The following is a 17,288-nucleotide window of genomic DNA, read 5'->3' as shown; positions in this document are numbered from 1 at the left end:
TTTTAAAAATCGGACACCGCGATTGCATAAAGGAGTTCTGTATCTATAATTCTTAAAATAACTGTTATGTTTTTTGTGAACTTTTATCATGAGTAATTTAGTAAATTCACCGGAAGTGTTCGGTGGGAATGCTAGTTCTGAACGTCACATGCGAATGTAAAAAGCTGGTTTTTGATATAAATATGAACTTGATTGAACAAAACATGCATGTATTGTATAACATAATGTCCTAGGAGTGTCATCTGATGAAGATCAAAAGGTTAGTGCTGCATTTAGCTGTGGTTTTGTTTTTTGTGACATTATATGCTAGCTTGAAAAATGGGTGTCTGATTATTTCTGGCTGGGTAGTCTTCTGACATAATCTAATGTTTTGCTTTCGTTGTAAAGCCTTTTTGAAATCAGACAGTGTGGTTAGATAAAGGAGAGTCTTGTCTTTAAAATGCTGTAAAATAGTCATATGTTTGAAAAATTGAAGTTTTCGGATTTTCGAGGAGTTTGTATTTCGCGCCACGCCCAATCATTGGATATTGGAGCGGTGTTCCGCTAGCGGAACGTCTAGATGTGGGCCAGCCATGCTGCCCAGTTCTGAGCCAATTGCAATTTTTCCTAAGTCCCTCTTTGCTGCACCTGATTACACAACTGGACAGTAATCCAGGTGTGACAACTAGGGCCTGTAGGATCTGCCTTGTTGATTGTGTTGGTAAGGCTTCTCCCCACCTTTCTATATAACGTCCCACAGTTAACAGTGCATGTCAGAACAAGAACCAAGCCATGAGGTTGAAGGAATTGTCCGTAGAGCTCCGAGACAGGATTGTTTTGAGGCACATATCTGGGGAAGGGTACCAACAAACAAACAATCTGCAGCACCGAAGGTCCCCAAGAAGACAGTGGCCTCCATCATTCTTAAATGGACAAAGTTCGGAAACACCAAGACTCTTCTTAGAGCTGGCCGCCCGGCCAAACTGAGCACGGGAGAATGAGCTTGGTCAGGGAGGTGACCAAGGACCCGATGGTCACTGACAGAGCTCCAGAGTTCCTCTGTGGAGATAGGAGAACCTTCCAGAAGGACAACCATCTCTGCAGCACTCCACCAATCAGGCCATTATGGTAGAGCGGCCAGACGGAAGGCACTCCTCAGTAAAAGGCACAAGATAGAACACTTAGAGTTTGCCAAAAGGCACCTCTCATACCATGAGAAACAAGATTCTCTGGTCTGATGATTTAACTTTTTGGCCTAAATGCAAAACCTCAAGTATGTGCTTTAATCAACTATATTCACTGAGCTTGTCTGATGCTTTAAGCACACTATGATTAAATAATTAAGGCACACAAATGACTAGAGGGAGTCCGACCAGCAATTGATTTGATTGTGCCGGGCCGGAGTCATATTTGCTGCACTACAAAAAAAAAAAAAATGTTTTAAAGTGTGACTGACTAGCGCCTGTTGTCGCTCTCTCCTCCCGGCTGCAGCGACCACCACAGAACATTTAAGCGTTTACCACGCTGTCCGTGTTGCTACATTTGCAACATATTTACAGCCATTTGACTGAAAAGTTGCTACCAAAATTCCTAATTTGTTTAGGAAAAACATTTCCTACTCCCTCAACCCTTGCTCTCTTTACGTGGCACATGTATGCATGTGACCAAAGACCTATTTGCATGGGAATAGTATTACTAGAGAACGTTGGTTATGGAATTATTACTTCAGAAAGTCCGTTATTCCAGAGGATGATTTGGACGGGATTCGTTTTTTCCAAACTGCCCACTGTAATTCTTTAAAAAAATACAGACAGACATACAGTTGAAGTCAGAAGTTTATATGCACCTTAGGCAAATATTTAAATTCAGTTTCACAAATCCTGACATTTAATCGTACTAAAAATTCCCTGTCTTAGGTCAGTTAGGATGACCACTATTTTAAGAAAGTGAAATGTCAGAATCATTTACATTTACGTCGTTTAGCAGACGCTCTTATCCAGAGCGACTTACAAATTGGTGCATTCACCTTATGATATCCAGTGGAACAACCACTTTACAAATAGTACATCTATAATCTTTTTTGGGGGGGGAGGGGGGGGGGGGGGGGTTAGAAGGATTACTTAATCCTATCCCAGGTATTCCTTAAAGAGGTGCGGTTTCAGGTGTCTCCGGAAGGTGGTGATTGACTCCGCTGTCCTGGCGTCGTGAGGGAGCTTGTTCCACCATTGTGGTGCCAGAGCAGCGAACAGTTTTGACTGGGCTGAGCGGGAACTGTGCTTCTGGAGAGGTAGGAGGCGAGCAGGCCTGAGGTGGATGAACGCAGTGCCCTTCTTTGGGTGTAGGGACTGATCAGAGCCTGAAGGTACGGAGGTGCCGTTCCCCTCACAGCTCCGTAGGCAAGCACCATGGTCTTGTAGCAGATGCGAGAATGATTTATTTCAGCTTCTATTTCTTTCATCACATTCCCAGTGGGTGAGAAGTTCACATACACTCAATTAGTATTTGATAGCGTTGACTTTAAATTGTTTAACTTGGGCCAAACGTTTCGGGTAGCCTTCCACAAGCTTCCCACAATACGTTGGGTGAATTTTGGCCCATTCCTCCTGACAGAGCTGGTGTAACTGAGTCAGGTGTGTAGGCCTCCTTGCTCACACACGCTTTTTCAGTTCCGCCCACAAATTTTCGAAAAAGGGTTGAGGTCAGAGCTTTGTGATGGCAAATCCAATACCTTGACTTTGTTGTCCTTAAGCGTCCCACCCGTGGTGCACTCCAAAAGCAGGTGCATTTCAAGAGCGGCAAATTTGAATCCAAATAAATGTCAAAATTCTAATTTTTCAAACATACAACTATTTTACACCCTTTGAAAGATAAACATCTCCTTAATCTAACCACGTTTTACGATTTCAAAAAGGTTTTACGGCGAAAGCATAAATTTAGAGTATGTTAGGACAGTACATTTACAAGAGTTGTGTGTAATGTTTTGTCAATTCAAAGACAGGGTCACCAAAACCATAAAACCAGCTAAAATGATGCACTAACCTTTTACAATCTCCATCAGATGACACTCCTAGGACATTATGTTAGACAATGCATGCATTTTTAGTTCTATCAAGTTCATATTTATATCCAAAAACAGCGTTTTACTGTGGCGTTGATGTTGAGGAAATCGTTTCCCTCCAATAACCGGCAGTCAAGTCAGCACCACAAATTAAATAATTAAAATTAGAAAACATTGGTAAAATATTATATTGTCATTTAAAGAATTATAGATTTACATCTCTTGAACGCAATCAACTTGCCAGATTTAAAAATAACCTTACTGGGAAATCACACTTTGCAATAATCTGAGCACTGCGCCCAGAAAAATACGCGTTGCGATACAGACTAGCCGTCATGTTGGGGAGATCTAAAATCGAAAATACTATGTAAATAATCCATTACCTTTGATTCTCTTCATCAGATGTCACTTCCAGGTATCACAGGTCCATAACGAATGTAGTTTTGTTCAAAAAAGCTCATCATTTATGTCCAAAAATCTCCGTCTTGTTAGCACATGATCTAAGCCCGCCGGACTTCACTTCATGAACGAGGGGAAAAAATATATTTACGTTCGTTCAAACATGTCAAACGTTGTATAGCATAAATCATTAGGGCCTTTTTTAACCAGAACATGAATAATATTCAAGGTGGACGAATGCATTCTCTTTTATAACGTATTGGAACGAGGGTACCCAACATGAACTCGCACGCCAGGTGTCTAATGGGCCATCATCGTTCCATGGCTCTTGTTCGGTCAGATCTCCCTCCAGAAGACTCAAAACACTTTGTAAAGGCTGGTGACATCTAGTGGAAGCAATAGGAAGTGCCAAAATATTCCTCAGCCCCTGTGTTTTTCAATGGCATAGGTTTAAAGGTAATACAACACATCAGGTATCCACTTCCTGTCAGAAAATGTCTCAGGGTTTTGCCTGCCAAATGAGTTCTGTTATACTCACAGACACTATTCAAACAGTTTTAGAAAGTTTAGGGTGTTTTCTATCCATATATAATAAGTATATGCATATTCTAGTTACTGGGTAGGATTAGTAACCAGATTAAATCGGGTACATTTTTTTTATCCAGCCGTGCAAATACTGCCCCCTAGCCCTAACAGGTTAACTTCCTGACTGATGACTTGAGATGTTGCTTCAAAATACCCACATCATTTTCCTCCCTTATGATGCCATCTATTTTGTGAAGTGCACCAGTCCCTCCTGCAGCAAAGCACCCCCACAACATAATGCTGCCCCCCCTGTGCTTCACGATTGGGATGGTGTTCTTTGGCTTGCAAGCGTCCCCCTTTTCCCTCTAAACATAACGATGGTCATTATGGCCAAACAATTCTATATTTGTTTCATCAGACCAGAGGACATTTCTCCAAAAAGTATGAGCTTTGTCCCCATGTCCAGTTGCAAACCATAGTATGGCTTTTTTATGGCGGTTTTGGAGCAGTGGCTTCTTCCTTGCTGAGCGGCCTTTCAGGTTATGTCGATATAGGACTCGTTTTACTGTGGATATAGATACTTTACCTGTTTCCTCCAGCATCTTCACAAGGTCCTTTGCTGTTGTTCTGGGATTGATTTGCACTTTTCGCACCAAAGTACGTTCATCTCTAGGAGACAGAACACGTCTCCTTCCTCAGCGGTACGACATCTGCGTGGTCCCATGGTGTTTATACTTGCGTACTATTGTTTGTACAGATGAACGTGGTACCTTCAGGCATTTGGAAATTGCTCCCAAGGATGAACCAGACTTGTGGAGGTCTACAATTTATTTTCTGAGGTCTTGGCTGATTTCTTTAGATGTTCCCATGAGGTCAAGCAAATAGGCAGTGAGTTTGAAGGTAGGCCTTGAAATACATCCACAGGTACACCTCCAATTGACTCAAATGATGTCAATTAGCCTATCAGAAGCTTCTAAAGCCATGACATTTTCAGGAATTTTCCAAACTGTTTAAAAGGCACAGTCAACTTAGTGTATATAAACTTCTGACCCACTGGAATTGTGATACAGTGAATGATAAGTTAAATAATCGGACTGTAAACAATTGTTGGAAAAATTACTTGTGTCATGCACAAAGTAGATGTCCTAACCGACTTGCCAAAATTATAGTTTGTTAACAAGTAATTTGTGGAGTGGTTGAAAAACGAGTTAATGACTAACCTAAGTGTATGTAAACTTCCGACTTCAACTGCACGCACACACGCACCAGTCAAAAGTTGACACACCTACTCATTCAACGTTTTCTTTATTTTTACTATTTTCTACATTGTAGAATAATAGTAAAAAGACATCAAAACTATGAAATAACACATATGGAATCATGTAGTAACCAAAAAAGAATGTTATTATGTCAACCAGCTTCATGAGGTAGTCACCTGGAATGCATTTCAATTAACAGGTGTGCCTTGTTAAAAGTTCATTTCTGGAATTTCTTTCCTTCTTAATGTGTTTCAGCCAATCAGTTGTGTTGTGACAAGGAAGGGGTGGTATACAGAAGATAACCCTATTTGATAAAAGACCAAGTCCATATTATGGCAAGAACAGCTCCAATAAGCAAAGAGAAACGACAGTCCATCATTACTTTAAGACATGAAGATCAGTCAATATCGGAAAATGTCAAGAATTTTGAAAGTTTCTTCAAGTGCAGTTGCAAAAACCATCAAGCGCTATGATGCAACTGGCTCTCATGAAGCAACGCCACAGGAAAGGAAGAACCAGAGTTACCTCTGCTGCAGAGGATAAGTTCATTAAAGTTAAAGCCCAAATAAATGCTTCAGAGTTCAAGACACATCTCAACATCAACTGTTCAGAAGAGACTGTGTGAATCAGGCCTTCATGGTAGAACTGCTGCAACAACAAAAAAACACTAATAAAAGGACACCAATACGAAGAGACATGCTTGGGCCAAGAAACCCGAGCAATGGACATTAGATTGGTGGAAATCTGTCCTTTGGTCTGATGAGTCCAAATTTGAGATCTGCCGTGTCTTTGTGAGATGCAGAGTAGGTGAACAGATGATCTCTGCATGTGTAATTCCCACCGTGAAACATGGAGGTGGTGTGATGGTGCTTTGCTGGTGACACTGTCAGTGATTTATTCAGAATTCAAGGCACACTTAACCAGCATGGCTACCGCTGCAGGCTACCACAGCATTCTGTAGCGATACAACATCCCATCTAGTTTGCGCTTAGTGGGAGTATCATTTGTTTTTAAACAGGACAATGACCCAAAACACCTCCAGGCTGTGTAAGGGCTATTTGACCAAGACGGAGAGTGATGGAGTGCTGCATCAGATGACCTGGCCTCCACAAATCACCCGACCTCAACCCAATTGAGATGGTTTGGGATGAGTTGGACCACAGAGTGAAGGAAAAGCAGCCAACAAGTGCTCAGCATATGTGGGAACTCCTTCAAGACTCTTGGAAAAGCATTCCTCATGAAGCTGGTTGAGAGAATGCCAAGAGTATGCAAAGCTGTCAAGACAAAGGGTGGCTACTTTTAAGAATCTCAAATATAATTGGATTTGTTTAACACTTTTTTGGTTACTACATGACTCCATATGCGTTTAATTAAAAATCAATGTCCTCCAAATCATAGTTTCACAATTAATGGCAGCCATAAAGATTACTATAAATAACATCTACCATAATTAAACCAGGAATTCAATTCCACTTATTTAAGTTTATGTAAGTCTTAAGCAACTATATTGAGCCATTACATCACTTCCTGTTTTACTAGGGTATAAAAAAATGAGAACACGCATGCAATATCCCTTTGTCATCCAACAGCATGAAGAAAACAAAAGAACTGACAGTTCAAAAGAGAGAGATGGTCGTTGATCTTCCTAAATCTGGTAATGGCTACAAGAAAATCCACAAACAAGGTTTCAAAAAGCACCATCAGACGCCGCCTCCGCAACCACAGGCTCTTTGGAAGTGTTGCCAGAAGAAAGCCCTTTCTGAACCCAAGACACAGACGCCAGCGCTTGGAGTTTGCCAAACGTCTTTTAAATTATAACTGGAAGAAGGTGCTCTGGTCAGATTAGACCAAAATTGAACGTTTTGGTTAGATAGAGCATTGGCATGTTTGCCATCGAAACAGAGATGCATACAAGGAAATATGGTGGTGGGTCAGTGATGTTTTGGGGCTGTTTTAATTCCAGAGGTCCAGCGGCACTGGTTAAGATTGTGCCATCAATGAATTCCACCAAGTATCAGGCAATTTTGGCTAACAATCTGGTTGCCTCTGCCAGAAGGCTGGGACATGGCCATAGGTGGACTTTCCAACTAGACAATGACCCAAAACATACCTCAAGATCACCACAGAAATGGTTCATGGCCATCTCAGTCGCCGGACCTCAATCCAATCGAAAACCTGTGGGCTGAGTTGAAGAGGGCAGTTGATAAGCGCAAACCCAAGAATGTGAAGGATCTTGAAAGGATCTGCATAGAGGAATGGTCCAAAAATCCCTCCAAATGTGTTCCTTAACCTTGTCAAACATCACAGTTAAAGACTCCATGCTGTTATCCTTGCCAGAGGTGGTTGCTCTCCCAAACAACACCTGTGATTGCTTTATGCCTCGCTTTAAGTCTCTCTCAAATGTCAATATGCCTTGTATACTGTTGTTTAGGATAATTATCATTGTTTTAGTTTACTGCGGAGCCCCTAGTCCCACTGTAGATGCCTTAGATACCTCCTTTGTCCCACCTCCTACACATGCAGTGACCTCACCCAGTGTAACCAGCATGTCCAGAGATGCAACCTCTCTTATCATCACTCAGTGCCTGGGCTTACCTCCACTGTACCCGCACCCCATCATAATGTGTCTGCACATTATGCCCTGAATCTATTCTACCACGCCCAGAAATCTGCTCCTTTTATTCTCTGTCCTCAACGCACTAGACGACCAGTTTTGCTAGCCTTTTAGCCGTTCCCTCATCCTACTCTCTTCTGTTCCTCGGGTGATGTGGAGGCTAACCCAGGCCCAGCATGTCCCCAGGCACTCTCATTTGTTGACTTCTGTAATCGAAAAAGCCTTGGTTTCATGCATGTTAACATCAGAAGCCTCCTCCCTAAGTTTGTTTTACTCACTGCTTTAGCACACTCCGCCAACCCAGATGTCCTTGCCATGTCTGAATCCTGGCTTAGGAAGGCCACCAAAAATTCTGCGATTTCCATACCCAACTACATTTGCGTTCAAGATAGAACTGCCAAAGGGGAAGGAGTTGCAATCTACTGCAGAGATAGCTTGCAAAGTTCTGTCATACTTTCCAGGTCTATGCCAAAACAGTTCGAGCTTCTAATTTATGTTACGTTCCCCAGTTTCTGTGTTGTGGTTTGTATGTATGTGTTTCAGGATGGATTCCTGAAATTCTCCAAGCAGCTGATTGGTTTGCCTCATTACTGATTGGAGAGCTGACCCCGCCTCCTCGTCAGGACGCAGCCGTCTCCCATTAACAACTCCTTCTGAAGCTTTATAAGCCAGTGTTCTGTTCCTCAGAGGAGAGATATTTGCTGAGAGAGGAGGCTGATGGCTTAGGGTTATAGCATGTTGGTTGTTCTAAGAATTTTGGAATGTAGTGTGTTCATTGTTGCTGAGGGAGCTGATTAGTTGTCTGTTGTGTGTCAATAGGACGCAGTGTTTTGATTATTGAACTTAGTTGTGTTATTCTGTTTAATTTGTTCCCAGGGGAGAAGGGGAAGGCACCTAGGGAGTGCTTAGGCAAGAGGCCTGCGGGCATACATAACCCGTAGTAGTTTGTCTATGCACACTAGGAAAGACCTGGGCGGACCATCCCCTGTATTTTGGTTAGTGAACCAGGTGGTGCTAGTTAGTTAAGTAGTGGGTAGGCAGGTAAGGTAGGAGAGGGGGCTTTGATATTTACTTTCTTTGCTTTGGTTCCATCCAACCCCTTTTCCCCAAACTTACCGTGCGAAGGAATAAATTCCCTGTAAAACGGTATTCTCTGCCTTTTGTCATCCTTACTCACACCTACAGTCCTTTCACACCACGGAGAGTTGAGTTGTAGCAGGGTGTTGCGTTCCCTCTTCCGAGAGGCTTGCGAAACAATAAAAAAAATGAATCTCTCCAGAAATAAGTCTCACCGTTGCCGCCTGTTATAGACCCCCCTCAGCCCCCAGCTGTGCCCTGGACACCATATGTGAATTGATTGCCCCCCCATCTATCTTCAGAGTTCGTTCTGTTAGGTGACCTGAACTGGGATATGCTTAACACCCCAGCAGTCCTACAATCTAAGCTAGATGCCCTCAATCTCACACAAATTATCAAGGAAACCACCAGGTACAACCATAAATCTGTAAACATGGGCACCCTCATAGATATTATCCTGACCAACTTGCCCTCCAAATACACATCTGCGATTTTCAATCAGGATCTCAGCGATCACTGCCTGCATCCGCTATGGGTCCGCGGTCAAACGACCACCCCTCATCGCTGTCAAACGCTCCCTAAAACACTTCTGCGAGCAGGCCTTTCTAATCGACCTGGCCCAGGTATCCTGGAAGGATATTGACCTCATCTCGTCAGTCGAGGATGCCTGGTCGTCTTTTAAAAGTAATTTCCTCACCATCTTAACCTGTCTGGGCTAGGGGGCAGTATTTTCACGGCCGGATGAAAAATGTACCCAATTTAAACAGGTTACTACTCTGGCCCAGAAACTAGAATATGCATATTATTAGTAGATTTGGATACAAAACGCTCTGAAGTTTCTAAAACCGTTTGAATGGTGTCTGAGTATAACAGAACTCATATGGCAGGCAAAAACCTGAGACAAAGTCAACCAGGAAGTGGAGGATCTGAGAATTGTAGTTCTTTCTAGTCCCTTTCGAAACTACAGTATCTGTGGGGTTACGTTGCACTTCCTAAGGCTTCCATTGGCTGTCAAAAGCCTTCAGAAAGTTGTTTCAGCCTTCTCCTGTTACTGGGCAGATAATAGGAGCTCAGTTTCTGAGTGGACTGTCTGTGGATAAAGGGATTGGATAAGCGCGGTCACACGAGCGCGCCGTTCCTTCTTTTTCTCCTTGAATGAATACGCTATTGTCCGGTTGGAATATTATCGCAATTTTACATAAAAAATACCATAAAGATTGTTTTAAACAGCATTTGATATGCTTCTAAGTACGGTAATGGAACATTTAGACTTTTCGTCTCTGGTACCGCGCTCGCGCGTTATGCCTTTGGATAGTGCTCTGAACGCACGAACAAAACAGAGGTATTTGGACATAAATATGTATTATTTCGAACAAAAACAACATTTCTTGTGGAAGTAGCAGTCCTGGAAGTGCATTCTGACGAAGATCAGCAAAGGTAAGAGAATATTTCTAACACTAATTCTGAGTTTAGGTTGCCCCGAACTTGGCGGGTGTCTGTATAGCTCGCTGTGATGGCTGAGCTATGTACTCAGAATATTGAAAAATGTGCTTTCTCCGTAAAGCGATTTTAAAATCTGACAAAGCGGTTGTATCCAGGAGTAGTCTATCTATAATTCTTTAAATAATTGTTATACATTTTGTCAACGTTTATGATGAGTATTTTTGTAAATTGATGTGCACATTCACCGGACGTTTTGGTGGGAATACATTTTCTGAACATCACGCGCCAATGTAAAATGCTGTTTTTGGATATAAATATGAACTTTATCAAACAAAACATATATGCATTGTGTAACATAATGTCCTAGGAGTGTCATCTGATGAATATCGTCAAAGGTTAATGCTTCATTTAGCTGTGTTTTGGGTTTTATTGACACGTCCTTGCTTGGAAAATAGCTGTGTGATTATTTTTGTCTATGTACTCTAACATAATCTAACGTTTTGCTTTCGCTGTAAAGCCTTTTTGAAATCGGACAATGTGGTTACATCAAGGAGAAGTGTATCTTTAAAATGGTGTAAAATAGTTGTATGTTTGAGAAAGTTGAATTATGACATTTTGTTGTTTTTGAATTTGCCGCCCTGATATTTCACTGGCTGTGTCCCGCTAGCGTCCCACATAGCCCATAGAAGTTAAATAAGCATGCCCCTATCAAAAAATGTAGAACTAAGAACAGATATAGCCCTTGGTTCACTCCACACCTGACTGCCCTTGACCAGCGCAAAAACATCCTGTGGCGGACTGCAATAGCAATCGAACAGTCCCCGCGATATGCAACTGTTCAGGGAAATCAGGAACCAATAGACACAGTCAGTCAGGAAAGCAAAGGCTGGCTTTTTAAAACAGAAATTTGTATCCTGTAGCTCTAACTCCAAACAGTTTTGGGACACTAAAGTCCATGGAGAACAAGAGCACCTCCTCCCAGCTGCCCACTGCACTGAGGCTAGGCGTCATGGTCACCACCGATAAATCCATGTTAATCGAAAATTTCAATAAGCATTTCTCTACGGCTGGCCATGCTTTCCTCCTGGCTACCCCAACCCCGGCCAACAGCTCCGCACCCCTCGCAGCTACTTGCCCAAGCGCCCCCAGCTTCCCCTTCACCCAAATCGCAGATGTTCTGAAAGAGCTGCAAAACCTGGACCCGTACAAATCAGCTGGGCTAGACAATCTGGACCCTCTCTTTCTAAAATTATCCGCCGCCATTGTTGCAACCCCTATTACCAATCTGTTCAACCTCTCGTTTCGTCCGAGATCCCTAAAGATTGGAAAGCTGCCGCGGTCATCCCCCTCTTCAAAAGGGGTGACACTCTAGACCTAAACTGTTACAGACCTATATCCATCCTACCCTGCCTTTCTAATGTCTTTGAAAGCCAAGTTAAATAACCATTTCGAATCCCACCGTACCTTCTCCGATGTGCAATCCAGTTTCCGAGCTGGTCATGGCTGCACCTCAGCCACGCTCAAGGTACTAAACGATATCATAACCGCCATCGATAAAAGACAATACTGTGCAGCCGTCTTCATCGACCTGGCCACGGCTTTCGACTCTGTCAATCACCGTATTCTTATCGGCAGACTCAATAGCCTTGGTTTCTCAAATGACCGCATCGCCTGGTTCACCAATTACTTCTCAGACAGAGTTCAGTGTGTCAAATCGGAGGGCCTGTTGTCCGGACCTCTGGCAGCCTCTATGGCGGTACCACAGGGTTCAATTCTCGGGCCGACTCTTTTCTCTGTATATATCAACAATGTCGATCTTGCTGCAGGTGATTCCCTGATACACCTCTACGCAGACGACACCATTCTGTATACATCAGGCCCTTCTTTGGACACTGTGTTAACTAACCTCCAAACGAGCTTCAATGTCATACAAAAATCCTTCTGTGGCCTCCAACTACTCTTAAACACTAGCCAAACCAAATGCATGCTTTTTCAACCGTTAGCTGCCCGCACGACTAGCATCACTACTCTGGACAGTTCTGACCTAGAATACGTGGACAACTACAAATACCTAGGTGCCTGGCTAGACTGTAAACTCTCCTTCGACTCATATCAAACATCTCCAATCCCAAATTAAATCTAGAATCGGCTTTCTATTTCACAACAAAGCCTCCTTCACTCACGCCGCGAAACTTACCCTAGTAAAACTGATTATCCTACCGATCCTCGACTTCGGCGATGTCATCTACAACATACCTTCCAATACTCTACTCAGCAAATTGGATGCAGTCTATCACAGTGCCATCCGTTTTGTTACCAAAGCGCCTTATACCACCCACCACTGCAGCCTGTATGTGCTAGTCGGCTGGCCCTCGCTACATATTCGTCGCCAGACCCACTGGCTCCAGGTCATTTATAAATCTATGCTAGGTAAAGCTCCGCCTTATCTCAGCTCACTGGTCACGATAACACCCACCTGTAGCACGCGCTCCAGCAGGTATATCTCACTGGTCATCCCCAAAGCCAACACCTTCTTTGGCCGCCTTTCCTTCCAGTTCTCTGCTGCCAGTGACTGGAACGAATTGCAAAAATCGTTGAAGCTGGAGACTTACATTTCCCTCACTAACTTTAAACATCAGCTATCTGAGCAGCTAACTGATCGCTGCAGCTGTACATAGTCCATCTGTAAATAGCCCACCCAATCGACCTCTCTCATCCCCATATTGTTTTTATTTACTTTGCTGCTCTTTTGCACACAAGTATCACTACTTACACATCATCATCTGCTCATCTATCACTCCAGTGTTAATCAGCTAAATTGTAATTACTTTGCTACTATGGCCTATTTATTGCCATACATCCTCATGCCATGCACACACCATTTTTTCTATTGTGTTATTGATAGTACGCTTGTTCATTCCATGTGTAACTCCGTGTTGTTTCTGTCACACTGCTTTGCTTTATCTTGGCCAGGTCGCAGTTGTAAATGAGAACTCGTTCTCAACTAGCTTACCTGGTCAAATAAAGGTGAAATAAATAAATAAATACAAATTAAAAAAGGTGCTCCAAAGCTTTTTACTATCATTCTTTATATAATTTCTTTGTTTCATAGTATAGTTTCTTATTATTATTATTTAGTCACATGATTTCTCAATTTGCATTACATTTGCCAATCAGTTGTGCAGCCAGACTTAATTGCCATAAATTTTGCCTCATCCCTCAACTGACATTTTTCAATTACTCATCAATCCACAGGGATTTAAGTTGTTATATATCTCAGTGGGCCTACAAAAGGGGGGGCGGGCCCGGCAGTTACACATCCCTGCTTTAAACCTACGGCGACAATTTCAGAATAACCATCTTTTCCTGTAAAACATTTTTTTTTAAGTATAATATAAGGAAAATGCCTATACATTTCAGTGGTTTCAAAAACGTCACTCGGCTATGAGTGTTGGGCTCAACCTCCGGAGGTAGTGGCCTAGATGTGACAAATTCACATTACAGTAAAAGGTCTGGCCGAGGGTATTTTCTCAAAATCTCTAGGAAATCTCTCGTAGTGATAAAAGGCCCTATGGTGCTGCCATGTAGGGAAAGGGACTTATTTGAATAGGAGAGCGAAATGCAAATGAAGATCCAAAGTGTTGTTGTGCACTTTAGACGGGGGACGATGGCGGATCATATGTAGGGAAAACAGTTCATGAGACACTGTAGGCGTGAATACAGTAATAGACTATGCACGCACTAATGATAATCACAGAGAGACACAATCTTAAGCGTTACCCAGGCAATCATCCTATAGCAGTGACATTTAAGCAATAAGGACTAAGGGGGTGTAGTATATGGCCAATATCTATCACAAACCCCCAAGGAGCCTTATTCCTATTATTAACTGGTTACCAACGCATTTAGAGCAGTAAAAATAAATGTTTTGTCATACCCGTGGTATACGGTCTGATATACCACGGCTGTTAGCCAATCAGCATTCAGGGCTCAAATAAACCAGTTTAGAATAGTTAATAAATACTTGTGCTTGACAATGCATGACCAAGAGTGTAAACCAGAGGGAAGAAGAGAGAGAAAAAAGAAAGACAAGGGGAGAAAAAAAAGAAAGAAAAACTCACCATCACACAAACTCCCTCCCATCCCCAAAACTTACTTCTTCACATTAGCCTCTCCGTTGGGGATCCGCCTCAGCTTCTTCTTCTTGAGGATCTTGACGGCCCTGCGACACAGCGTGTCAGAGTCCAGCATCTCCTTCACCTTACCGTAGGAGCCCTCCCCCAGCAGGTCTCCCATCAGGTACTTCCCAATCAGCTTGGCCCTCTTCCTACGTGGCTGGTAGATCACCTCGGTTGAGTCGATGCGGTGAATGAACGTGTCCATGCCCATCAGCTCATTCTCAGTCAGATAGTCCAGGTGCTGCAGCTCCCCGTCACTCATGTTTAAATGAACTTAGTTAGAGCTTAGTCACTGCAGTGTGCTCCAGACAGTCCAATGCAACTGCACTGTGACCTCAAGCCTTTGGCCTGGGCTGTGTATCGTGGTGGCTCAGGGATACAGTTCAATTAGAAAACATTAAGGGACATGGGAGGTGTGGCCAGGTCTGGGCACTGAGAGAAACTGTTGACGTTGGGATAGAGTAGGTCTGTAAACATGAAGGGGTTAGTTTTGGTTTGTGGGAAGCTGTAGACTAGCTGTAACAGTTTCCAGAGAGGTGTAGGGCAGTTAGCTAAGACCCAATGAGTTCAAGGTCCTGGATGAAAAGATTTGTGGAGAGTTCAGGCTGTGACAGGTGCTACTGAGCAGAGAGCGGGATGTCTGGCCGAGATTACATTTCACTGCTTAGCTCCATGTCACCTCCATCTGTGATCTGATATGGGATGGCGACAGGCAGAGGGAGAGGTAAATGGTCCTGTTTCAAACCCAAGCCCTGTATTTCGGCCATAGGTCCTGGTAGCGATCCATGGTTTCTACTTCAGAGAGGACACCATCGGTTTGCCTTGATCTAAGTCCAGATGCAATAGCTAAATACTCAAACCAAAATGAGTCCTTTCAGTCTTTAATATCGTTATTACTGCTCTGAATCCTATATTTCTTGTCAGTTCTTCTAGTGAGTCCACTAGCCTTTCTCAACTGGCAACTCAGGATTATGTTCCAGGGAACCTGTGGGTGAATAACGATATCAACAGTCAAATCTCTCAGCAATCAGGGGGGATATTAGCCTAATGTTCATGTTGTAGGAAGCGAGTGACTGCACAGGATAGATCCACAAGATTGGCTGGCTATGCGTTTTACGCTACTTCTGCCTGGTCTGCTGTCAAAATACTAAATCATAAGATCAGCATTTCAGAACGCAAGCAAACAAGGAAAAATCGATTATGACATGTTCTTGCCAGACAACTAGCTGTCGCACGACTCAGTAAATGCGTGGCGCACATAGAAAAACTTGCAACCCAAAAATCTGCGCATGCTTATTTTGTGTTCCAAAAAAAATCTACGCATGTTTATGTTTTGGCTTGAGCTAGCTAACTAGTGAACGTTAGCTAGCCTCGGGTATTTTGCTGTTTGTTTCAGTACAGTACCATAGTTGCCTTCCTCAACTGACGAGGGTAGTTTTCCAAACAGATAGTTTCGGTGTGACTACACCGGGTAACATGCTTTTAACACCTCAACTCCGATCGTCCCGAACACCAGCACAAATGTAACGTTACACTTTCATTCAACTAACATTTCTGTAGCTAGCTAACGACGTGCTAGATAACGTTAGCCATTTAACTCGGATATGTAATCGGTGTTTAGTTAGTTTTGTAGGCTATGCTCAGAATCAGATCAAGTTAATAGCAAACAAGTCGAATACAGTAACAGTAAGTTAGCTACGTCATCCCTGGTGTTTACAAACTGCAAAAAGCTACAGTAGTTGACGGCTAACGTTAAATACAGATGATGGTAGGTTAGTTAAACGTCGGCATTTTGGTAAACAAGTCTCACCTTGACTTTCAGACTGAATCGAAGTAGATGGATGTCCTGTTAGTTATGTAGTCTTCCGCTGTATTTTTTTTAATTTGTGTCTGTCTGCACAAATATGTGAGGTTTGCTATTTTTGATGCAGCTGCTATCAGGTTGCCGCCATGTTGTTGCTCCAGATGAATGAAAGCCAACCTCTCACTTGCGTCAACGCCGAGTCAAAACAGGGCGTGGAAAAACGAAATGACCGTTTTTCGTCTTTCGTTTCTGAATTTTACAAACTAAAATCGACTTGTTTTCTCATTTATTGTGTCAAAATTGGACATGGAATAACATAAAATAAATATCAACAACATGTATTACATTTTTAGGTTTAAGTTTTTAATTTTGTTCATACCTGGAAGTACACACCCCCTCCTATAATATTCCAGGGTTTAGGTGGGGTGTTTACAGTTTAGCAGCACAAAGCACAAAGAAAGGATTAGACTGTGTAAGTGTGACAGAAAGATACAAATACTCATGTTAGCTAAAATGCTGAATTTATTATGAAGTTAGCATGCCAACAGAACAAACTCAGGAAAGTGAAATAGGCAACTAGAACACTTTTCTAATCACCCCTAGGGTGTATGCCCTATGCATTTATGAGGTTTTGATTAAAGAATTAACTTCGACATAGGGGGAGCAATTATCAGATTGATTACACCTGTCAAATAATCTCAGATCGCCACAAATGCATAGGTTTTAGGGAATTATTTGGGATTGACTCCCTCTATGCAAATTTTGTTTTTAAAGACCCTTTAGGCTGACCATTTTTTAGATCAATTGCTGGAATGGAATTTCTCAAGTTGTCATATTCAATAACACTGTTACTGATAATTTAAAAAAAAATCAATCTAAGTAAAAAGTGGGATACAAAAGTCTGTCTACCTGTATTTTTTTATGCAGCGTGTTTGTGTTTATTTACACTTAT

At 42.5% G+C, this 17,288-nt stretch overlaps 1 protein-coding gene across 2 annotated transcripts in view; it reads right to left on the bottom strand.

Moving 5' to 3' along the window:
- The window catches only part of LOC106599971 (serine/threonine-protein kinase STK11), a 75,800-nt gene extending 59,283 nt beyond the window's left edge, over positions 1-16,517 (bottom strand). For both annotated transcript variants that reach the window (XM_014191302.3, XM_014191304.3), the window contains exons 1-2: positions 16,343-16,517; positions 14,511-15,517 (exon numbers count right to left, since the gene is read on the bottom strand). In XM_014191302.3, the coding sequence (XP_014046777.1) occupies positions 14,511-14,794 (284 nt within the window). In that variant the 5' untranslated portion in view covers positions 14,795-15,517; positions 16,343-16,517. The remainder of the gene's footprint in view (positions 1-14,510; positions 15,518-16,342) is intronic.
- Between the last annotated feature and the right edge of the window lie 771 nt (positions 16,518-17,288).

This window comes from Salmo salar, chromosome 03, assembly GCF_965601325.2.
Source record: "Salmo salar chromosome 03, fSalSal1, whole genome shotgun sequence".
NCBI classification, from domain to species: Eukaryota; Metazoa; Chordata; class Actinopteri; order Salmoniformes; family Salmonidae; genus Salmo; species Salmo salar.
The sequence above is the reverse complement of the archived record's forward strand: the minus strand, read 5'-3'. Positions and strand labels throughout refer to the sequence as shown.